Consider the following 23,807-nt stretch of genomic DNA (forward strand, 5'->3'; position numbering starts at 1 on the left):
TCAGGTCAAGTGGACATGTTTATGCTCAATAACCCTGCATATTAAGGAAGTGAGAACAGGTGGTGATGTGGCTGAGGACATGACTTTTACTTTTTTCCGTGCACACTAGAAAATGCGTACTCAGCCATGAATCCTACTTCTGTTTCACTGATGGAGGGGGTCAGTAACATAAGGACAGCCACAGTGAATCAGACCAAATCTATAAAAAGCCAGGCGCCTTCCTCTGACAATGGCCAATAATGGCTACTTTGGGAAAGAGTACCAAAAACAGGGCAAGATTGACTCTTCCTCTAACATACCCTAGTGAGACCTGGTAATTTGCTGTTCAGGGACAGCCAGAGCCAGAGGCTGGTTTACATCTGTGTTTTTAAAAGCCTTTCTATGATATTCTTCAGTTCCTTCTTTTGAGGCCATTTATACTCCTGGTCTCCATAACACCCTGCACCCATCAGCCTCAGCTTATTTCTACTGTGCTACGTAAAAAGATATTGCCTTTGCTTGATTTAAGCCTGCTGCCTGGTAATTTCAATAGGCACTCTGACTCCTTGTCCTGTGATAGAATAACCCCCTTCCTAACCACCCACGGACTGAATGTTGAATACCATGTCATCAGCAGTAGAACCACTATCACCAATATCTGTCCCACCACTCCCCGGCAGAGCAGGGGCTGGGTTTAGAGGTACAGAAGGAGATAGAGACAAAACAAAGAATATAAGTTTTATCTTTTGCCACCACTATACCCACAAATTACAGGGAAAATTTAGGGAAAAAGATACATTAAATGTCAGCAGTTTCTGAACTTACTAAATAATAACCAAAGTCCTCAGATCTAGTAGGTCTCCCTTGCAGAATAAGCCCAGGATTTTGTGCTTTAAACGAAAAAACTGCTCAAGCTAATGAATGACAGCTCTTAGAGCTCACGTCCCAGTACTTCCAGGAAGGGCTGGAAGTACTGCTGGAAGTAATGCTAGCTCAGACATTTTTCAAGATCAAAAGATCTCAGCACTGAAAAAGTCAATCAAATATATCAAACTTCCTGAATGCAAACTGTAACTTGCTATCTGCATTTATAGAGAACTTGTCAAAAAATTATACAAGTGTACAGCAAAATTTAAAACATATAAAACTGTTGAACAGTTTAAGTAATCTGTCTTTTACAAAAGTGCAATTCAAATAACTAAGCTACAGCTAGCACATCCAAAATATTGACCTCAAATTAGCAAGAAATCAGTCAGTTTAAAAATTGTAAGAACAACAACCTTACCTATTTCCTATATTGTAAGATTATTCTTCAAAATATATGTACGTTCTCCAAAATGCTCATGCTTTCATGAAGCTCCCAGAATCATCCAGTACAAAATTTCACTGTAATCCTGTGACAAAACTGCCCTGAAAGTGTAATGGGAATGAGTCAATATGTTTTTAGAGCAGTATCTTCCACAATTCCACACATTATTAGAGAGTATTAACACTGATATATGTTTTTGAATTATCTAAAGAAATGCTACAGCAGGATTAAAAATAACTCACTTTTCTGTTACATTGCACCGTTCAAATAACGCTCAAGTTTACCAGACTTGATGCATAGTTCTAGATAGGTTAATATTGTATGTCTAATATCCCTTGCTTTGCTTCTTATAGCTAAATATAAAGTGAGAAAGAAATGGATTGCAGTGATAGAGGAGGGTCACACTGATACCAGGGTGAGGCAACAGAATAACTATTCAGATAGCACATCATACCTGTATTCTCCATTTTTCCCAGTTAACAGATGTAGCCCCTTATCTGTTTGAGATAGACACTGTAGAAACACTAGTGATGGATCAAAACCCAGTTTTTCAGTGCATTTTGATAGTGTGCAACTCAACTTTATAACCTAAGAGACAGCCTATCTTAAGAATCAATAAAGGCAGGTAGGGCCCCATGTCGCATGGTTTTCACGTGGCCCCTTGTTTTAGACATAAAAGCCTTCCTCTTAATCTTCCTTTGATAGCTGAAAACAAGATAACTTCTCCAAGGCCTCTCATTAAGAAATTAAGCGGGAGAAATTCTCCTCCAGGAAACAGGCACAGTGCTGCTGTGCCTGGTCAGTATCTCACACTAACAGAGAACGAGGAAGTCCAGAAGAGAGGAAAAGTTTGAAACTTGTGGGAGAGGAAAAGTTGCAGGAGTTTTCCACAACTAAGAGTAGAAAACAGCTCTCTTCTTGAAAGTAGACTCAGGACAACAACCCTAAGGACTTGTGTTTCTGCAGGAAACAGGGCCCTTGGGGAAAGCCAGTGATGAGCATGTGATAGTCTAGCCAGGGACTTTCAAGGCAGTTTTGAAGAATGGGGGAAGGAAGGCATTGGGACAGGGCTCTGGGTTTTATTACACTGAAAAAGAACAAAACTGAAGAAGTATCCAGAAGGGGAAGATAATGCCGTGCCAAGATCCAGTATTGTTTGGGACACTGTTTCATTTAAAAGCTGAGAAGACAATGAAATCCCACAGAACTTGTGACAAGGCGTGCTCTGGCAAGGAGGCCAAAGTTATATAAATAAACAAAAAAAGGAAGTCTGATGCTGAGGTGGTGCAGCTGCCCTACAACGCTTTACACCTTATCAGCATTTTTAAGATCTTTAATAAGGAGTCATACAGAGTAAGTTCTTAGCAGACACTAGTATCAGTAAGAAATTCATTCTGTGACTTTCAATATGCTGATGTGCTCCCCAAATCCATTTCAGTCCTTGCAAGCCACACCGCACCCAACAGGACAGTTCAGCCCATTTGGGAAAACTAACTTTTAAAAAACATTAGTGGCTTCCAAACTGTCACGAACTGCCCCCAGAAGCTTCTGTTCTCTGCCTTTGCTGTCTGCTCTCCCTCAAAGTACACCACCTACATTCAGCTGTATGGGGGCTTCTCTACATCTCCACTCTAGCCCAGTGCCCAGAGTCCCTGCTCATAGACTTGCCTCTGCAGCCCCCAGTATGATTATTTCTGCTTTGGTGACACTGCCCCATCTAAAGAGCTAGACCAACATGAGATGAAAGATTAAGAAACTCAGGCAACAAAGGAAGTGAAAGTTACGATTCAACAGACGATTCCTCTTAGGCAAGACTAAAATCAGAGTGCTGCCAAGACATTAATTGACTGGTCTTTTTCAAACCAGACACAAGAACAGGCAGTGAGAAAACATTGTTCTTTATTTCTCAGAGTTTTGAGAGAGATTGCTCAAGAGGGTGGAATAATTCAGAAATCCATTAACCTGTTGATGAAGATCTGCAGTGTTTCACTTAATATGTGCATTTCACAGGTAAGCAATGTGTTCCTCTCACATACTTTGCATGTGGTGACAGTGGTCACCATACAAGGATCTAATGGGCTAGGATTCTCCACCCTGATGAAGAGACACCTTTGGGAGGCCTGATGGCATGGATAGGAACAACTCTTCACTGTTTCTTCAGATATTCAAGAGCCATCAATGAAGCTAACAAAGGCCAGCTTCTATACAAGCCCTACAGATCAGACCTCCTTGCTGGTGGATTTTCTAGCTGCAGAAAATTCTCAAGGTGGACTGAACAAACATTTAGAAGAGAGATCTATTTATAGTTGCTAACTAGAAAAACCACACCAGGTTCAGAAAATCCCTAAAGTGAAAACAAACATAGGCTAGGATAGTATCCAGAAGAAGTATCGTGTCTCATTCTTCTGCTTCCCTGGTGTCTGCTTCTGAATTTGGTTTGCTTTTTAGTCAGCCAGCTCAGTTTGTACTTGGTACAGCACTACTAATCTGTTCTCGTGTATATTACAAGGGCTGAACCTGTCCCCTTAGCACCACTCCTGGCCCTGGGGGACATGGCAAGTCTCACCTGACCACCCCCAACTATGCTTCGTGTGCACTAGAAGCACTCATACAAGAGCCAGACCCTCTTGCTGAGTTTCTTGCAATTCTGCTTTGCAAGGATCTCCTACCTGCTTTCCCATCATCTCTTCTTGCAGCCACACCACTGTCCCCACAAAACATTTGTGCTTCCTCACCTTCTGGCCTGGCAAGGTGTGAGGTAGAAAGAGCTTTTCTGAGCTTGGACCAGCTGCTTCCCAGAAAGCACCCTTTCACATGCTAAGCTCCTGGCAAACCATTAGACAGTGAGCTTGGGGCTATCGCTGGAGATGGGGAGCAGGCAGACACTTGGTCTGAACCAGTCTGATCATTTGTACATATGTTATTTTAATGGCACAGCCCTCACTGACACTCAGGGTCATGCATTTCATACCCACCCTGAAGGGAAAGAATTACTATATTAGATACAAACTAATAGAGAAAAATCTGGTCTGATAGTTAGTTCTGGAAATTGAATAATGGCCATTGCAAAACCTGTAGCTATAACTTCTATGAACTAACAGCATGAGGAAAGAATCTCTCTTACCTGACAGTAATTAATATAATAAGCAGGCCTTATCATTAGTTTTCTGTAGAAAATGCCGGAAAACCAGTTTATCTTCTTTTTCATAAAACTCCTACCTGACCTTATCCCTGCAGCACAGCATAAGGGTAAGATTAAGATGGTGCAATAAGCCTACAGTCCACCAGGTGGTTTACCAGGCCCCCAGCACCTGGTTAAAAGTGAGACTGCCAGGAACCATTGTGAGTCCTGAAGTGCCAGTTTCTGAATGAGCACAACACCCCTCTTGTGTACCGTCTCTTGGTTCTAACACTGGTCATCCTCCTTGTCAGCAAGGGTAAGCATAGCACCTTCTTCCATGGAAACTGCTTTCCCATCGTAAAGCTGTTGATTCTCCACATATGCATCACAACCCTCCCTGCCACTAGTCTTCCTGCTAATGCTATCTTGGGTGGTGGCACCAATGCAGCTGCTATTTCCCTACGTTTTCTATTTTAATAACTGCAACTACTAAAAAAAACCTGGTGAATACCATATGATGTTCCCTTATGTGTATCTTACAGAGCCTGATCAACAAGCGCACATTGTGAGATTCTCTGATTTAACAATCTTGAAAACCACAAGCTGTACAAAACAAGCGTGAACAAAGTTACTAGCGTGAATATGATTTAGTCCAGTTGATTAAAGATGAACTAGAACCTAATGACATAGCTTTCATCCTGCCACCATGCCTTATGCCAGGAAAGGTTATGGCCGCACAGGATACTAAGACAGCACTGCAGCTCTTTTAACCCAAGTTGCTGTAGTTTCCACAGCCACAGCAAAAAAATTTAGTACCTTTGTCTTGTGTGAGTGGGCATGATCTTATTTTACACCATGGTAAAGTGTGTAGTACTTTCCGACACCCTTAGAATCAAGGCTTCTTGATGGGCATTACTGAACTTAAGGGAGCATAAGCTTGTGATTTTACATCTGCAAGTTCGAAGCTCAGTTCTGTAGTTATGCAGGAGCATTTCAAAGATTGTAAACCTCTGGAGCTCTGTAAAGCTGTCCAGAGAGCAGAGCAGTTTCAACCATGCTATCACAGTGCATGTCTGTTACTCAGAAATAGCCACAAACACAGGTCTCTTAAGACCTGTAAGCTAACTCAGCTGTCCTTTAGCTTAACCATAAACAACGTACCGATTATTCCAGGGAAGATGGAAGGGTGTGTATTTTGGTTTCTAGATGAACTTTCATAACAGCAAACATTACATTTAGTCTGTAAAAACAGCTACAGTGGCTGCAAGGAAAAAAAAAATTATGACACTAGGGCAGGGAGTAGCGTGTTCGACCTGGATCTCAGTACAAGAAAAGAAATAGGGAATCCACTTCATAGAATCACAGAATCATTAAGCTTGGAAAAGACCTCTAGGATTATCAAGTCCAACTGTCAAACCAACACCCCCACGCCTCCTAAACCATGTCCCGAAACGCCACGTCTACATGTCTTTTAAATACCTCCAGGGATGGTGACTCCACCACCTCCCTGGGCAGCCTGTTCCAGTGCCTGATCACTCTTGCAGTAAAGACATTTTTCCTAATATCCAATCTAAACCTCCCCTGATGCGGCTTGAAGCTGTTTCCTCTTGTTCTATCACTAATAACTTGGGAGACCAACCCCCACCTCATTACAACCTCCTTTCAGGTAGTTGTAGGGAGCAATAAGGTCTCCCCTCACTTCTGCTCATTCTTTCCCTTTCCTTGGAAACCTGGGAGAGAGGTAGTGCTTTGGCTTTTTAGCCTTGATGAAGCCATATATGCAATAGCTATGGCTTTGGAAAATTTATGATGTTTTATGAAGATGGTGTTATGTAATAACAAATCTGAATGCAGAGCTGAAGGAAGGGTGCAGAGGAAGCAGGAAAACCACAGACAGACCTCTATTCACAGGGAATATTGTAGTACCTGACCTGGAGTCCTGGTATGTTTCCAGAAGAGTTTGCATGCAGTACATTTTAGGGCCTGACTGTTACTGTAACACCTCCAGGGGACTCACTCACTTTGGGCAATGCCATATTTCACTTTTTCTCTTCTCTTTTATTAACTTTGTAAAGGTGATCAAGCGCTAGAGGAAGAAAGGCTGTCCTAAGGCATTTCACAACTTCTGTTACCTTCCAGGAGGTAGCCTGAAACAATTTCAGCACAGTAGCTTCTTGTTCTGTAGTTACCCTTTCCCTCCTTCATATACCCAGGAGAATCAATCCTGTGTTTAAAAAAAAAAAAGAAAAGGGGGATTCCTATGAATCTGCCGTACAGACAAATTACTGAGATGGCAGATGTAGAAGGAAAGGTTTTCATATTTCTCTTACAACCTTCTCATCGCTTACTGTTTCAGCTCAGTCCCCAAAGCTTTTATTTCCCTCTCTAACACATACTGAAATAATAACTTAATTCAACCAATACTGTCATGCAAAACCTTTGAGCTGGCCTCTGTTAGACAAGAGTAATTGTCCAACTTCGCAAGCCCTCAGCATCACTTTGAAGTCACAATCAAGGCTTTGTGTGACAGAGTAAACTGGTTGAGACTGGCTCTTTCAACTTTAGAAATAATAGAAATGCCAACTTGATGGGAAATTTTTCTGATCTCAATGAATCTTCTTCTTTGAATTTTCGGATGAGCAACTGCATTAATTCAGTGCTCAGAACAGAAGTATCAGACAGTCTCAGTGAAAGCATTGTCCCTGTCTTAGTCTGAATCAGACCTGATCATGTTCACTACCTTACAGCATGCAGTGTCTCTTGTTCTTTTGTTAATACCCTCTTTGTGCACCAATTCTCATAAGAGAAAAACAAGGTAGACGGCACCTAAATACACACAGCAGAGAAGCTTCAGAGCTCTTTTCAAAGTACAGGTTAAACAATAACAAAAAAAGGAAAATAATATTGCTAATTTTCTTTCTTCATTGGAGGTGACCTCACATAAAACTGTATACAAGAGTCCAGTTCTTCAAATTTTCTTCTTGAAATCACTGTAGCCCTACAGGTTCTAGAATCACACTTGTTTGCATCAGTAGAGGTTTTGTCTACAAGGCAAATCTAAATGGCTTCACTCTCATTGAAACCAAAACCCACCACAAAACCTTCACTACAACACAATCTGTGTGAAAATGGACGACCCACTAAGTGATACCATAATCAAAGTCATCTCACCATGTAAATTTTCAGTCAGAGTTTAAAAATTGACATGGAGATTTCAAAGGGAAGTGAAGACCCTGGAATTTTACGTACTAAAAAAGGGTAAGGTATATTACCTCAGTTTCAATTCCTGTTCAAGCAAATGCAAGAACCAATTCCAGGTTTTCCTTTTGGCTTTGATCTAAGCTCTGATTGCCTTTTTCCTCTTCCTTTTGTATTTCCAAAGAAACAGAAGAGCACAGAAATTCAACAGCACAACTGGAAGCCCCCACCTAACACTAGGCACTGAAAACACAGATCGGAATATAAGGAGTTGTTTTCTTGCCTCTTATCACTGTTGAGTTGCTGAGTATCTCACACACATCAGTACACGCTTGTATTCTCAGTACTGTAGAGAGAGGGAAGCTGAAATTATGTGGTGAAGCACACTAGTTCACATACTGAAGAGAGAGCTTGAGCTACTCTCTACAATGCTATTTTTACCAGCCAGCACAATTTGGTTGTACGCATATAAACAGGGCTACAAAAAAACCCTGTCCTATGCAAGGTGCCATTTTGATGCTCTGGCTGCTAACTGCACCTTCCTCACTGCTGCAAAGGGAAAGTATACGTCATTTAGCTGAAGCTTCAACCTTAAACTGCTGTTAGAGGGGAGGCCGTCGTAAGGAGTTAATGTGAGAGGATTCAGCACAGGAGCAGCAGTGTTTTACACTCTTGTCATTCCTCCCCACCTCCACCAGAGAGTGCAGCATCAAGCCCAAGCAATCCTAGTCTGTAAAGCAGTCGTGCTTCTAAGATTCAGCAACAAGGGCAAGACGCTGACCTAGCAATGAGGTTGCAGCAAAGGCAATTCTTGCTACATACGAGAAAAATTTCTTCCCAGAAGGGGTGGCGGAGTGCTGGGGCAGGAGCCCAGGCACGATGGGGGTGGAGGTTTTCCAAATGTAGCCACCCTGAGCAACCTTATCTACCCTGGGAACAGTGAAGCCCTGGGGTTGGACTAGAGACCTCCAGAGGTCCCGTCCAGCTAAATACCCAGATGTTATTAATCAGTTTGCACTCAAAGTAATACGAAAAAAAACCCCCCAACATTAAATGCTCATCAGTGTGAATGGTTTTTACATTACTTTTGGCCTCAGCATTTATTTGTTTTTTTTCCATTATAGTAGTGTCTAAGAAAACCACTGAAAGAACAGAGCTTTACTACAGTAAGTGGCATGGAAGTGCACAATGCAGACTGGTTATCATGAAAATGTTTAGGTAAATCCAGTGGATGCAACTGAAGAAGAAACTGAGCTAGCAGAGTCAGCCCTGGATAAAGAACTGTGGAAAGGGCTGTTTAGTGCAGCCAAATTAAGCAGACTTACCACAGCCCCATAGATGGTAGTGCCCTTCTCCCTCAGCCACAGATTTCCCCCGCAAGTAATGACACACTCCTATCACCAGGAGCTCAGGTCTCCTGGCTCATCAAGGACCCTGTCCTTCAGCTGATGGCAGAAAAGAGCCCAGCTCAGAGGTCTCCTTCTCTTCTTACTTGCAGAGCTTCAGCAGCTTAACACCATCCTCTGCTGCCAAAGAACAGAATCAGAACAGAAATGAGGAACTGGACTAAACCTATGAGTGAACGTTATCAATTTACACAGACTTTCCTCCCCCCCCCAGATTACCCTACAATGAAAAGGGGCAGATAATGAAGCCCTGATCCACTTTAGGGACAAATCTCCTTGCCTTCCACAGAGCCACCCTTGAAACTGATCTCCTCTTCGGTACTACAGGTGCAAAATGGTCCTGAAATACTAGAGGCTCACTGTTTCCAAGGAACAGCCCCATAGCAGAGTACAAACCTTGCAGGGCTGTGCTTCTGAGGTAGCTGTTATTTTCCTCAGCCTAACCCTCATATGGGTCCTCAATCACTGACGGGTTTAATAAATGCCATTAGTTATTAGTAAATAGTAATATGGTTATTTTAAAAAATAATATGAGTAAATCAGCCATTTAATATGAAAGAAAACTCTCATAGCTCAGTTCAGCACAGCACTATCAACAGCTGCACTGTCACTTATGTGTTAGATCTCAAGGAAAGTTTTTTTTTTATTCAGTAAAGTCTTTTGTCATTATGCTAGTTGGTTTGTTGAACTGTCCCACTGTTGATACAGCCAATGTCAAGGCAGTTGAGAAAATAGAAAAATCACTTAATGCATCTGGTGGCAACATCAGCACCAAGAAAATCAAACTGAACTGTAAGTTGGTGCTAGGCTGTATCTTTCAACATCTGGCTTTACATAATCCTTCTCCTTGTTACTCTGACTTATTTTATTAGGGAAACAGCACTTCAGCTTTAGGAAGAACAATGAAGGCATATGCAACTGCCCTCTCAAATCGATGGGAAGCATTCCCATTGCACTAAGCTGGTCCCACAAACTGGTGAGATTCTAAAAAAACCATTACTGCCAGTATAAAGCCAGCACTGCAATACAGAGGTGAGCAATTCCATTCAGTTCACAGGATAGCTCAAGAAAAGACATCTTCATCCCTATTCCAGCCGCACCTGCTGTGCAAGTCCTTACTCACTTGAGTCTGCAGCCTCAAAACCACCTGCACTGACGAAACCGGGTTATTTGACAGGAGTACTCGGAAACATTTTCACGAGCGCAAGGAGAGCAGTCCCCTCTCCCAGCGCCGCACCGGGCGGGCTGCGGAGCCCGACCGCGACACGAAGCTCCCCGTACACACAGAGGCACAAACACTGCCATGCAAACACCTATTTATATCCGGAGGGGAGCGGCCCGGCCCGGCCCCGCCCCGCCCCGCCCCGCCCCGGCCCCGGCCCGCCCCGCCGGCAGTGCGGCGCTGGTGTCCATCATGGCGGCGGCGGCGGCGGCGCGGCTGCTCCGCGGGGTCGCCGTCGGTCTCGGAGCCGCGGCGGCGGCGGGGGGCCGGCGGGCGCTGGGCTCGGCTCCGCCGGGGGTGGCGGCGGGCCGCGGGGTTCGGCGGGCCGCGCTGGCGGCGGCGGGGGCGCTAGGCGGGCTGGGGATGGGGCTGTGGCGGTGGCAGCAGGCCGCGATGGCGGTGTCCGAGGAGGAGGGTGAGGATGAGCTGTGGCAGCGGTTCATGGCGCCTCCGGTGAGCGGGCTGCGGGAGCTGCGGCGGCGGCGGCGGGAGCTGCGGAGCCGCATGGAGCTGCTCATCATGGAGACGCAGGCGGAGGTGTGCCGCGCCCTGGCCGCCTTGGACCCCGGCGCCGCCTTCGCCGTCGACACCTGGGAGAGGAAGGAAGGTATGGGGGGGACGGCGGGGGTCACCCCGGGCTCGGTCACCCCGGGCTCGGGGTGACGCTGGCGTTGGCAGGCGGGGGCGGCATCAGCTGCGTGCTGCAGGACGGCGAGGTCTTCGAGAAGGCGGGTGTGAACGTGTCCGTCGTCTTCGGGCTCCTGTCCGAGGAAGCAGCGCGGCAAATGCGGAGCCGGGGGAAGTCTCTGAAGGCCAAAGACGGTAAGGTGTCCGGCGGGGAGGTGGGGTAGGGGACCGGGACGCCTTCACCCGAGTATTCCCGTGCGGGTGCTTTGACAGCGAGGTCTGGCCTTTGAGCAGAACGGGAGGGAGGCCGGCGCGATCAGTGCCCAAGGGAAGATGCTGTTTGCATCGTGGTGGTTTCCAACCAGTCAGTCTGGCAGGTGGACTTTCATATCCCTGAAAAAATGGCTATCGGAGTGTTTCTCCCTCGGTCTCACAGCTTTAAGCGATGTGCTGTAGGCACAGGTTGTTTCTTATTGGCAAGGCTATAGCTCAGCAGCAAAAAAGCGCAGGAGTCGTGTACCAAAGAGGTGGAGGGAGAGAACCAAAAAGATCTGATGGCTAAAGGGGATTTAAGCCACGTTCATGTAGCAAAGGGTAATTCTGAGGACTGGGGGGTGGTGGAAAGCCATAGCAGCGCCTTACATTTTAAGCAATCTTCATCTAACGGGTGCTCTAACGTATTGTTGCTTTTTAGGACAAATGACAAAAACAGCATCTCATTAGGCGCACAAAAGCATGTGGATGACAAGTGAATTGCACATTGATTAATAATTATGGTGACCCAATGTAAGAAATTTTTTTGTAGTGGAACAGTAGCTTGGAACCTAAGGAAAAATAGTCATGTTCCTTAAATGATAACAAATGAAGTTTGAAAAACCGAAGGGTTTTGTTCTGTGCACCTTTTTATCTAGGGAAACTGCCTTTTTGCGCCATGGGTGTGAGCTCTGTTATCCATCCAAAGAACCCTCACGTTCCGACCATGCACTTCAACTACAGATACTTTGAAATTGAAGAGGCAGATGGTAAGAATTTTAATCCACTGAAATACATATGAAATGTACGACTCCACGTGAAGGAAGCATAAAAGCATGGCTAGGGTGAGAGGTTAAGAACTGGTACAGTTTTGTACCCAGCTTGCCACGGGTCTGTGTGTAGCACTGCATCTCTTCACCTCTAGGCCTTCATTTGTCCATCTGTAAGATCAGCGTGATGTGCGCATCTGGTACAGTAAAGTTTACTTTTTGCAGTGTGCATGGGGGGTTTCAGGCTTAAAGTATAGGTTATAAGTAACCATAAAACACATTCAAAGAAGCAAGTCTAGAATTCAGTAGAAGAAGAGTCTGAAGGACCGGTGAGCATTCTGGTCAGGATGTACCTTTGCCTCAGAAGCTGGGCGGATGTACTGTCGGAAACGTCGCTCTCTATGTGCACTGTGCCTTTCTTCCCACGCGAGTTTCTGCAACTTGCCGCTGTTGGAAGCAGGACTCTAGGCTGAGCAGCCTAACACCGAGAGCCTGTCTGTACCTTGTGACAGCGTATGTACTGTCAGAAGCTCAGGGAGAGTTTTGTTTCAGTTATTTTGCCAGAGTGTTACAGATTGTTTCTAGTCAATTAGTTCCCTGGATTTAATAAGGATGTTTCCTTTCGTTGGCATGCAGCGAAATGTTTCTGGATTCTTGAATAGGAGCTGCCAGCCCATCTTGTGAAATTGATATCCTGTAGTCAGGGTCAGCGGTCCAAAATACTGAACAAATGGTTTTCACTGCTTTGAAATTTGTTTCACGGTTTCCTGAAGTCACAGGTCATCGCACCACCTTGAACTCATAATAATGATTTTGTTGTTAGTTCTTGGTGAACCACTAGCAACGTGTTTGTTTTGGAAGTTTGAAAGAAAAATGTTGCTACTTGCCTCTCTCCTATAGGAACAAAACAGTGGTGGTTTGGTGGTGGGACCGACCTCACTCCAACTTACCTGAACGAAGAGGACGCCATTCATTTTCACAAGACTCTGAAAGAAGCGTGTGACAAGCATGATCTGAAGCTGTATCCCAAGTACAAGAAATGGTATGTGGGGAGGAATGCACTTGGGTTCCTTTTGTGGGAGCAGAAGGTGGTGCTGGCTATTGCCAGTTAAGTGTACTCTAGGCACAGTAGGTTCTGCCGCCTTTCCAAAAGTATCAGGTGAAAATCAGCAAATGTGCGCTGGGACAAAATGTAGTCTAAATCAATCTCTTATTTAAAGAGGCCCTGAGTTTTTTAAATCAGAGGATCATAAGTCTATAGCCCGAATAAAAACCAAGCTGACTCTACAAGGTTTTGTAAGGCAGAGACTTCACTAGGCACCTTAAAAATTCCTTTTAGCCTCTGGTGTTAAACTAGAACAAGACTTTTACCCCAGGGACTTGCACTAATTCTGCGTACAGTGAACTCACAGTAAATGTGCATGACTTCAGTGTGAGCTCCTGGGCAGTTCTGAAATCCCATTCTAGTTTTTCTGCCTTCAGTCTGACCTCCATTACCTTTTTTCCTTTTTTTTTTTTTTTTTTTTTTTGCGAGCTAGGTAGAGGAGCTTGTCTTTAATGGAGAAGCTTCATAGTTTTGATGGAGCTGTACTTTTTTTCCAGTGACACATTCTCTGAGAGTTTGACAGCGTATTCTCTAAAGATACACTCTGAATGTTCTTACTGAGCCAAGAACCATGGAGACACAGGCAATGGGATCCTTCACTGTTCATTGGGGCTTGCTGCTCTGTGTGTGATAATCCTATCTGCTACAAGCTGTGGTATCCAGGAAGGAGGGGTTATCCTTTTGTTGTCTACCAGGTCTTGTCTGAGGACAGGAGATAAAGTGGGTGAGATAATGTAGCTTGGGTGTGAACCACTTAGTAGAGAAGTGTATCTTAGAACCTTAAGACTACAGTCTTGTTCTCTGAGGAATTTTTGCATGGTAGTTCAGGGTGTCTGCCTTAATTTTCAGGCTGTTTGCAGTGTAAGTAGGCTAGTGATGCCACCTGCAGGGGATCGGAGAGGAGGATGCCTCTTCTTAGTCTGAGGGCAGCTCAGGGGGAGGACTGATTGTATCCCATGGACAGACAGTTTTCGCAGTCCCAGTATGAGCGTTTGCTGTAAGCAGCAGCTGTGTACGGGCATGCAGTTCTCACTGCCGAAGCAGTGTGGATCTCCTCTGAGCTTCTACTAATTAACACTGCTACTTTTCTGACTTTCTCAAACATATAGAACCGCTCATTACGTTTACCACGTTGTCTTCCTGATCTAGCTTTAAGACCTTTGTCAGGCATGTTCTCTTTTGCATTTCTGACTCTCTTTTTTCCTATCTCTTCCTGCTGCTATAGGGAAAAAAAAAGCAAAGGTGATCATCCCAGTGGAAAAAGAAATAGAATAGGTTATCTGTTACATCTTCATGTCTCTCTTGCTATGGCCATGCCATGCCATTTATATTGCTTGAGAACAGCAACTGTGGATGGATATACACATGGAAAACTACTCCTTGCTATTGATTATTTCTGCTTCCTGCTTCCCTTCTATTTCTCCCCTACGTGAAGACTTGCCCAAGCAAGCAACTATGTGCAAGAGACAGGGTGTGGATACAATGAATCAGCTAATTTATAGTAGTTGCACACCTACATACTCCCAGTAAATAAAAAAGAGATTAATTGCCTCCCTGTTGTAGGATAAGTTGCACTTACTCCTTCATAAACTTGAATGTAAGCCATAAAAAGCCACTGCTAGAATGACTCCATCTTCCAAGTTTGACTATTAAAAAGCCTTTTTCCAAGGAAGGCTGACTCACTTTTGATTTTTTTCCCCCCTTAAGTGATGGTGGCTCTCTTATCTGGTCTTGGGTTAGTTTTGATGCAAAAAGCCAATTCTTTCACTAGAATGGCAAAAAGAATAAAGAAATTATCTTCCAAGTTTATTCTGAGTTCATCTGAAAGCTGTGCAAATAATTTGAGACCTATGTATAATTCCGGGAATGAAATCTAGAGGGAGCTCTTAGGGTAAAGTTTTGAAATCAGGTGTCCCTCCTCGTAAGTAGATGGTCTGGATTGGATCACTCCACATGGAAGCATCTGCCATGGTGTTTGAGTGTTGTGCATTCAGAGACTGTGCGGTGATAAGTAGCTTTGTGGAGACCGTTTAATCAGAGCTTTTACTGTAAGTGAACACTGGAGTGCTTCCCAGGTGGTGCTGTACTGTCCTGGCTCTCAGCAGTCAGTGAAACAGTGTGGCATGTGGCACTGCGGGAACTGACTGTTCGTTAATATTTCACTAGCGCCATCCTGTGCCACGTAACTGGAGTTCTGTTCATTTCTTTGAATATTGTGGACCATATCAATAATTGTCCGCTGCCTCTTCTAGGTGTGATGACTACTTCTATATCAAGCACCGTGGTGAGCGAAGAGGGATCGGAGGCATATTCTTTGACGATGTGGACTCTCCCTCCAAGGAGGAAGTATTCCAGTTTGTGAAGAGTTGTGCCAAAGCTGTTGTGCCTTGTTACATTCCCATTGTGAAGAGGCACTGCCATGACTCATTCACACCAGAGGAGAAACTATGGCAGCAGCTTCGGAGAGGACGGTGAGTACTGAAGGAGCAAAAGAATACATGGGAGGTGGATTACACTGGCGAGAAAAGAATGAGCTAGTTCTTCATGGTTGCAGAGTTTATGTCCTGTTGTGGTGTGGGCTAAGTTGGTGTAAGTGCTCTAAAGCTTGCCAGAGAATTTCAACATTTTTGCCTACAGAACTATTTTTGAAATCCAATGCTAGATTGCTGGGGAGGGTGCAAAGAAGACACACCCTCATCTCTATCCCCCACTCTCCCATGTTGCAGCACAAGCAACCCATACAAAATGCCACAGTTTCTCTGCAGCTCCTTCAAAACCCAAGGTAAGCTGCTGCTTTGTAAAAGGCAAAGGGGTGTGTGGTGTCCTGAATCATGCCCTCTCCTGCGGCTCAGTGATGCGGGAGACAGGACTGCCCCGTGACATGAGGAGCATAAGGGTGAGGGAGTCATGCTTTCTATTTAGTAATGAAGCTAAACTCCAGAAAGTCATGGAGTAACTGTACCCAAGAGTACGTTCAGTTTCTTACGTACATATTTATTCTGTCTGATCCTGGCATTGAAATGAGGATGCAGTGAACTCTTTGTAAAGGAATAAAGATACAGAGGGTTTTTTTTTCTGGCACGGTCCAAAGTCACTAACTTAAAAGACTTTTGAGGATTCTTATTAATGTGAACAACTGTTAATTCTGCAAAAGCTTAAGTACATTGGTAGATACAGTTGTACTCCCTTATCTATGTCCTGTGATTGTGTAAGCATATGGAGAAATGAGAATACATGTGCTTTGTGCAGAACTGGGGAGTCTTGTTTCTGCCTCTGCTGCAGAAATCTGTGAGAGTGGCAAAGAGAAGGCGTAAGCATTCAAGTTTAGATCACTGGCCCGCAGCAGTTATTCAAATAAGCACATATACTTAATTTGGTGAGGTTACTCCTGGGAGTGTTGGCCTTTCAGGATCCTGCTAAGGTTATAAGGGGGAATAGCTTCTTCAGCTGGAAGAAGCAGCCAGGACCAGCTCATGAGGCCTGCTTATTTCCCTGCATCTGCAGGTTACTGGGCTAGGCTAAGTTCTCCATTTCTGCAAATAGAGAAGTGCTCCTCCCTTCCCGTAACTCTGTTAAGTACTAATACCTCAGTACTGGTTACTAAGATTACCCCTGCTGAATTGCTGCTGCTCTGTACAGTGCTGTACGACTGCTGGGGGCAGAAAACTCTCTTCTCTGGCACTTACAAGTCCAGCCAGCACTCTGAAGCTGTCTGACTTCTGCTGCTTTTTAACTCTCCCCAAGACACAGAAAATCTTGTTCTGACCATGCTGCTTATGCCTCTTCCAGCATGGAAGACTGCACAGTAGAGTGTTTTCTGTGGTCATTTCCAGTTCCTTTAAAGCTCCTCTTACGTCTGACCTTACCACAAAAGAGAGTACTAGAATAACCAAGCTGAACTTGGTGTAGAGCTTGCCAGCAGGCCTGAGGCCTAGAAGTAAGCTAGTATAGCACCGTGCCGAATGCTCTCCTTGAATAGTTTGCTCTGGTCTGTTACTGCCTATGCTTTGTGGAGTGGCAAGATCATGCTCGTGTTCTTATGCAAAGGATGCTAGAGAACAGTTGGCCCCAAACCAGGGTTCATTCTGGCACCCAACACAGCAGAAAGACAGGCTGCTTTTGTTTGGTGAGTGCTAGTTGAAGAAGGCACAAGAAACTTTTAATAATAAACTTGTTTTTCTGTTGCATCTCTTCACTCCCCATAGATACGTGGAGTTCAATCTGGTTTACGACAGAGGAACAAAGTTTGGCCTCCTGACACCAGGATCAAGAATTGAAAGCATTCTTATGTCTCTGCCACTGACTGCAAGGTAAGGGCATAGATACGTGGAGTTGCAGGTAGGCGCCATGCTTATTAAAATGCTTCATAGGATTAAATGAAAGCTCTGTCCTGGTGTCCATTCCCTTTAACAGTGGTTAGTTGTGCTTGTGCTTGACACAAGAACTAGCCAAATACATGCAGATGCTCCTCTGGTCTGCTACACTCAAACAGTTGCCAGTAATGATAAAAATAGATAGAACACAGTCTAGATATTCTGACAGAAAAAAAGGTAATTTTTTGCGCTTAGTACCTCTTGATAGACTCTCCTGCTTGCTCCATGGGTTTTAGTTTAGTAGCTTTTTTAAATCGTACGAGCTTATGGCAGTCCTGACGAGCCTGTGGCAAGGAAGTTCCGTGGTTTAACTGTGTGTATTGTGAAAAAGTGCCTCTTTGTTTCCTGCTCACACCTGATTACTTCATTGAACTTTTCAGTGAGTAACCAGCTTTTCTTCACGTTTATTTTCTCCGTAACAGTTCTTATTTTACCAGCTTCCGTTTTTTTCATTGTCAGTTTTCCTGGCTGACAAGTCCTGCTCTTTTCAGTCTTTGTACAGTAGCTGTTCCAAACCTTTGATCACATTTGCCACTTTTCTCTAGGCTTAAGTTTTCTATGCCCTTTCTGAACTGGGGATAAGGACAAGACAACATAAGCCATACATGTGTATCCAATATGCAGGTGTGCTGCTGACAGTGGCATAGCTATGTTTCAGTTCATTGTTCTTTTCATAATTCTAATATGCTGTTTGCTGGTTTTGACTGATGCTAAGGATTGAGCTGGCTTTTTCATAGAGTTGGTACAATGCCAAGATCTCTTCTGGGCAATAAAAGTCAACTCAGTCTCTCAACACGTATGTAACTTTTCTTCTGTGTGCATCACTTTAGATCAATGAACAGTGAATTTCACCTCCCATTTTATTGCTCAGTTGCTTGGATGGATATTAACTCTTTCCAACTGCCTTTTTAGGTTTTATCCAATCTGGCTTAATCTTGCAATATCAGCAAACTTCACATACTGTTTGTGCCCCTTTTTAGGTTGCTTTTAGAGGTGCTGAGTAGCATATGCCCTATCATGAATTTTGTAAGACCCCATGTGTGATCTCCCTCCACTAGGATAACTACCTTTGCCTGCTACCCCTTAACCATGATGGCAGTCCTGGTCACACCATATAGCTTCATCCCACTGCCAACACAGGATGTGTCCCTTCTCACCTGGTGGCACAGCACGGTCCTGCCTTTTGATTTCATGGCTGGGATGATCTGGTTTTGCTTGTTTTCATCAATATGAATAGCTCACTCGACAGCATGAATGGGTCTGACCTGGGAGGAAAAAAAAATGGAAAAAGGCTGTACCCATCCGTTTGTGACTGCTGACACTTTTCTTCCTCTGTCATGGCTCTTAATTGCCTTTTCAATAAAAAGTGGCCTCAACTTTGTTTTTAAAACCAATTCAACAAGGAGTTGTAGTGCTTCCAGTCCAGCTTCTGGAAGAATTTGCCCTGGCCAGCTGAAAATATTGTCAGGATCAAATTATAAAATTTGAAGCTGGTGATTTCCCATGGGACTCGTGTCCTCACTCTCTTTTTTCTGGGTTCTTTTTTGGCTTATCCTCCTTGTGACACTAGTGTGTCACAAGAGACTGCTAAAAGGTCTTTGCAAATAAACCTGCACGGCAGGGTAAGGGGCATTGCACTTCCTTTTTTCTTTGTTGTTCCAGCCTTTCCAGAAGTTGGGAAAAAAATAAGCTAACACTTCTCTTGTCTCTTCCAGTGTTACTTTTTTTCTTTAACTGAACTCAATGATTTGTAGCCATATCTGTCTACTTGACGCAAGAGTATCAACTGTGTATGTAGCTTTGCATCCTCAGAAAATGCAACTCAAGCCCAAACACAGACTGGTGTGGGAAAGGTGGCCACCAGCTGCGCAGTCTGAGCAAGTTTCCCTTCTCCCTGCAGGTGGGAGTACATGCACACCCCTCCTGAGAGCTCGAAAGAAGCAGAAATCCTGGAGGTTCTGCGCAATCCCAAAGACTGGGTGCACTGACACAATCGTGAACAAGATGGATTGCTTACACTGAGCCATTATAAAAGAACTGGAACGCCTGCAAACCAGCTCATTCAAATTGCTGTTGCATGGTGTTTTAGTAGTTATTTATACCCTTACCTGGTGCCTTAATAATGCTGTAGACTTGTTATAACTTGCAAATATGTGAACTCACGCTTTAAGATTGATTAGCTACTATTATCACCCCCTGTTGATGTTGTCTGGTGAAGGACTGGCACTACCCTCACAGGACTACTATGCATGCTTAAGAACTTCTTCAACAGATTTGTTTGACTGCAAAATGGTAAACTACTGTGAAGTGTTCTCCCAGTGGAATGAAAGCATTATCTGTGCCTAAACAGCACTGCTTACTCTTGAAAAAATGTTGAGATGTTTTAGAAATATTTTTTTAAAGAATAAAGGGAATATTTGATATGGTTTTAAACCTTAAAGTGTGCTTTCAGGAAGCTGTGAAATATGTGGTGCTTAACTCAGCATGTTTGGAAGCTATCTACATTGGCTTGAGAAGGGGAAAGTGTCTTAAACTGTGCTGCGGTAGCACAATGTGACTGATCAGTAACTGGGAGGTTCTGGGTTGGAGTCCCAGTCTCACCTGATGAGCGGAAGGCTGGCTGTCCATTTTACGGAGAAAATCTTTCTGTGCTGCGCAGCTCAGCTGTGATCAAGACAGAAGAGCAACTTGCCTTGGGCCAGCTCCTTTGCTGGGAAGGTTGGGTACAGATCAGGAAGCTGTTGCGTGTTGCACTGAGGTCCTCCAAAGCGTGCTTCACGCTCTTCACAGCCCCGAACTGATCGTCTTTTTTTTCCACACACACACACACACCCCGGCACGAACCTTGTCGAGGGCCCGGTGAGGAAAAGCAAGGGGTGGGGGCTGGCTGAGGAAAAGATAGCACCACCTCCCCGTCGGGGAATCGAACCCCGGTCTCCCGCGTGACAGGCGGGGATACTTACCACTATACTAACGAGGAGTAGGGTGACAATAGTTGGGCTTCCCGCCAGGACGTGGTGTGATGACACTTCTGAGGGATTTCTGGCCCATGGGTGGCAGCCGCCTCGGCGTCCGGCAGGGCTCATAATCACTGCCCTCTGCTCACTGACGTCAAGCTTGCCCTCGGGCTACTGTGTTCGTTCCCGTGTTATGCTTCCTTCTCAAAAAGAAGGGGAAAAAACACCAGCATTCAGTAAAAGACGGAGATCGTCTCGTCTCGCTTCTGAGGAAAAACCGAAATGGCCCGTACGGGGATCGAACCCGCGACCTTGGCGTTATTAGCACCACGCTCTAACCAACTGAGCTAACCGGCCGGCCTGAGTAGGGACCCCGGGTACACTCAGCTCACGCTCTCCCAGGGACAAGCCGTGGGTGGAGCGGCTGCTGAGGCTGCCCCCGCAGCCCCTCTCCTTAAAAACGGGTCGTTTCAGGGCCCTCCGGCAGACCAGGACGGGCATTAACCGGGATGACAAGAATTGCTAAAAGGGAGGTTTTCAAAACTGCCATTTTTCTGGGCCCCCCGGCCCCCGTTTACCGGCGGCACGGGAGCGGCCGAGGCAGGGCCGCACGTGGACACGGGCATCCCCACCGAAACGACCCGCCACGCTTTGCGGAGCCGTTCCCGATCGCCTCCCACAGTCGTCCTGTCCTGTACTGCCCACGCCGGGACGGGGCTCCGGCGGGAGGAGGAAGAAGAGGAAGAGGAGCGCTCCCCAGGGGTTAAAAGCGACGCCTCCTCCCCGTCGGGGAATCGAACCCCCGTCTCCCGCGTGACAGGCGGGGATACTCACCACTATACTAACGAGGAGCGGGGTGGTGGGGGGCGGCCCCCCGCCGAGCCCCAAGGGCCACCTGCCGGACACCACCACACACACCCCCTGCCTACCCTCGGTGCCAGGCCCCTGTTCGGGCCCCAGCACCTCAGGACAGCGCGAAGGGGCGTCCCTCCACCCAACCGGCTGCTTGCCTGTTCCCTTGGGTGAACCCCAAGGCTCCCCCTGAAATTGCAACGGCCGGTCTGAAGGAAGATGCTGCACGAAGGGAAGACACGCTCGTTTTCTAAACCTACGATGAGCCCTGCTTTCTATTGGGGTGAAAACACCTGTCCTCAGAAGAAAATGTGAACCCTTCTGGAAAAGGGTTCACCCAGCTGGAAAGCCCATTTGATCACCTGTAAAATCAAGGCGTTAAGTGAAAAAAAAAAAAAAAAAAAAAAGGCAGAAAATACTTAATAAATACCTCTGAGTCAGTGAAAAAGTTGTGAAGGAGGAGGATGTCATCAAATTCCAAGCTTTCTGCTTCACAGTCGATACAAGTGCTAAGTTGAGCTCCTCGGGTATCTTCCCCTTTGCCGTTTCATTTACCACTAACACCACCTATCATAAAATACATTAATAAAAAGAACATACCAGGACACAAAAAAAGAAAAAAGGTAACAGATGCATAGAGAAAGGATATAAATGTATCATGATAGTGAAAGAGCTTTCTGAAAACCGGGCAATATTTAACAGACTTTCCCGCATTCTCCACTAAAAAGACCACAAAGCTGCCCTGAGAAGACTGGCAAGTGCGTGGTATGAGGAGACAGTCATACATCTGGTGTAAGAAGATTTGGAGTTAGAAAGGAATAGGATGGGAGACATCTGATGCAAAAAAGAGCAGAAAGACCCAGATGTGCATGAAGGAGAACGAAAGGGTAACCCCCACAGCAACGGCAATCTAAGTTTAAAAAGCATAGTTTAGCAGAGAGATAGAGGGGCTTAAAGAAAAAAAGTTGTGGGCAGTCCATACAAAATAATTATTTAGTCAGCAACAGATCCGGAAGTATCTGCAAAACGCCGTATATCTAAGAAAAGCAAACCTGACGCGCTCCAAATTCAATAGGCAATGTTTTCCTTCCGCGGCCCCTCAGCAGCACCGCTAGGTCACCAGCGCTGCGGGACTCCAGGACGGCAGGGTTTTGTCCATCACGGAGCCCACACTCCCCAGGAAGCTGATCAGAAGATTCTGGGAAATAGTACTGAGGCAAATCAATCACTCCAGATGCCAGATGGAGAGCTCCTGTCAGAAGCAGAATACAGATTTCAAACTCAGGTCTCCCTCATGTTCTTTCACAAACACGCTTCTAAGGATCATCTCACTGTAAACTGATTTCAGAATAAGGAACTAATTAAATTAAAAGCACACAACAGCGCAGTTCTACATTTTTGCATCCTTTTGTCCTGATGCCGACAGCCAAGTAAGTCTGAACGCTTGGATTCATCACACTGAATTTTCATGCATATTTTGGTGGTTCTTGAGTGCAAAATGCCACAGTAATAATAAGTGAAACCACATTGTTCCAGTAATATCAGCTGCAGAAACAGGGAAGTGAAGGGAAGAGTTGTACGTTAGCACCAAATAGCTTTGTTTTCACAACAGTTAAGTTCTGTGAAGGGGAGAAATGGGAAGACACTCTACCTTTTAAAGGCAAAAGCAGATTCAGAAATCCCTGAGCTGTATCTTCCTTCATGACATTTTTATGATGTGCTCCATTTTCAAACCTGCAGAAAGGGCTGAACTGTTGAAGAACAGCCAGGAGAGATTCTGTATCACCTAGGGTTCTGCTTCCATTTTTCCCCTGAAAAACATATGCTCTTTACCACAGCACACTAGGCTGAAAATTTTAAGAGTTCACGAGTTGATCTGCATTGCAGACGGGATGCTGTTGCCTTGCAGTGAAGCCACTGCTCAGGATTTTTAGGGTCAATGACTATAAAAGTAGCATTTTCAATTTTAATCAGATGCCCTGAGCTTGTCTGAATCCTCTTTGACATGTAAGAAATACGGCAATAAAATAATTTGTCCTCTTAAAAACAAAACCAACCAAATAAAAAAACCCCGCACAAACCACAATTACAACCACAAGCTTAAGAAATGCATAGATAACTGATGATGGCAGATTTTAAATTATGTCCTAACAAATGTCCTTAAACGAAAACTTCAAGACTTAGCCTGGCTTTCCCAAAAGCTCTGAGGAATTTAAGTACATCAAAGACCAAATGAAATAGCACCTTTCCCCTTTAGTGCAGAGACAAGAGAGGGTTGGTCACCTTTTTAGGGACTGGGATTAATCCCAGGCTTTTATTCATAAAGCAGTCACTTGCTCTCCAGCCTCTCTTTGTTTTGCACTATGCCTGGAAAACTCTCAAGGGCTGTGCACTTTAAAAAAAACCACTCAAACACAAAAGACATTCTGAGCTACCTGGAACACCAATCAAGGTGCTTCCCACTACAGAGGGATCAGCATTAACAACATAACTGAGAACCACTGGGTTAAGACTTTCTCCAGGGTAGGAGATCGCTCAGTAAACAAAGAGCAACTGGGAATTTCCATGCCAGGAGCCAGAAGATGCAAGTGTGTTGAAATGCAGTGCCTTCCAGTAATCTTACATGCCATATAGAC

At 44.9% G+C, this 23,807-nt stretch overlaps 1 protein-coding gene, 1 long non-coding RNA gene and 3 other non-coding genes across 5 annotated transcripts; 1 reads left to right on the forward strand and 4 right to left on the reverse strand.

Annotated features, from left to right (window-relative positions):
- The first annotated feature begins 10,392 nt into the window (after positions 1–10,392).
- CPOX (coproporphyrinogen oxidase) lies at positions 10,393–19,802 on the forward strand. Its single transcript, XM_075105655.1, has 7 exons — positions 10,393–10,842; positions 10,914–11,057; positions 11,774–11,884; positions 12,785–12,926; positions 15,242–15,460; positions 17,195–17,299; positions 19,263–19,802. The coding sequence occupies exons 1-7, from the start codon at positions 10,428–10,430 to the stop codon at positions 19,348–19,350; spliced, it is 1,224 nt and encodes a 407-aa protein (XP_074961756.1). The 5' UTR covers positions 10,393–10,427; the 3' UTR covers positions 19,351–19,802.
- On the reverse strand, positions 18,520–22,423 carry LOC142062750 (uncharacterized). The gene is made up of 4 exons (XR_012662545.1): positions 22,224–22,423; positions 21,602–21,738; positions 20,326–20,519; positions 18,520–18,627 (listed from the first exon to the last, which is right to left on the reverse strand). It is a non-coding gene; the product is annotated as an uncharacterized LOC142062750 (long non-coding RNA).
- TRNAD-GUC (transfer RNA aspartic acid (anticodon GUC)) lies at positions 20,271–20,342 on the reverse strand. Its single transcript has one exon. It is a non-coding gene; the product is annotated as a tRNA-Asp (tRNA).
- TRNAI-AAU (transfer RNA isoleucine (anticodon AAU)) lies at positions 20,603–20,676 on the reverse strand. Its single transcript has one exon. It is a non-coding gene; the product is annotated as a tRNA-Ile (tRNA).
- On the reverse strand, positions 21,099–21,170 carry TRNAD-GUC (transfer RNA aspartic acid (anticodon GUC)). Its single transcript has one exon. It is a non-coding gene; the product is annotated as a tRNA-Asp (tRNA).
- Positions 22,424–23,807: the final 1,384 nt, after the last annotated feature.

Source organism: Phalacrocorax aristotelis, chromosome 1 (genome assembly GCF_949628215.1).
Source record: "Phalacrocorax aristotelis chromosome 1, bGulAri2.1, whole genome shotgun sequence".
In the NCBI taxonomy this organism is placed as follows: Eukaryota; Metazoa; Chordata; class Aves; order Suliformes; family Phalacrocoracidae; genus Phalacrocorax; species Phalacrocorax aristotelis.

What these genes read in the sequence shown, in the direction of transcription:
- CPOX (XM_075105655.1), top strand. Translation starts at nt 10,428, where the DNA reads ATGGCGGCGGCGGCGGCGGCGCGGCTGCTCCGCGGGGTCGCCGTCGGT. An exon ending in GTCTCTGAAGGCCAAAGACG is followed by an intron (nt 11,058 to 11,773) that starts GTAAGGTGTCCG and finishes CTTTTTATCTAG; the next exon opens with GGAAACTGCCTTTTTGCGCC. An exon ending in CAGCAGCTTCGGAGAGGACG is followed by an intron (nt 15,461 to 17,194) that starts GTGAGTACTGAA and finishes CACTCCCCATAG; the next exon opens with ATACGTGGAGTTCAATCTGG.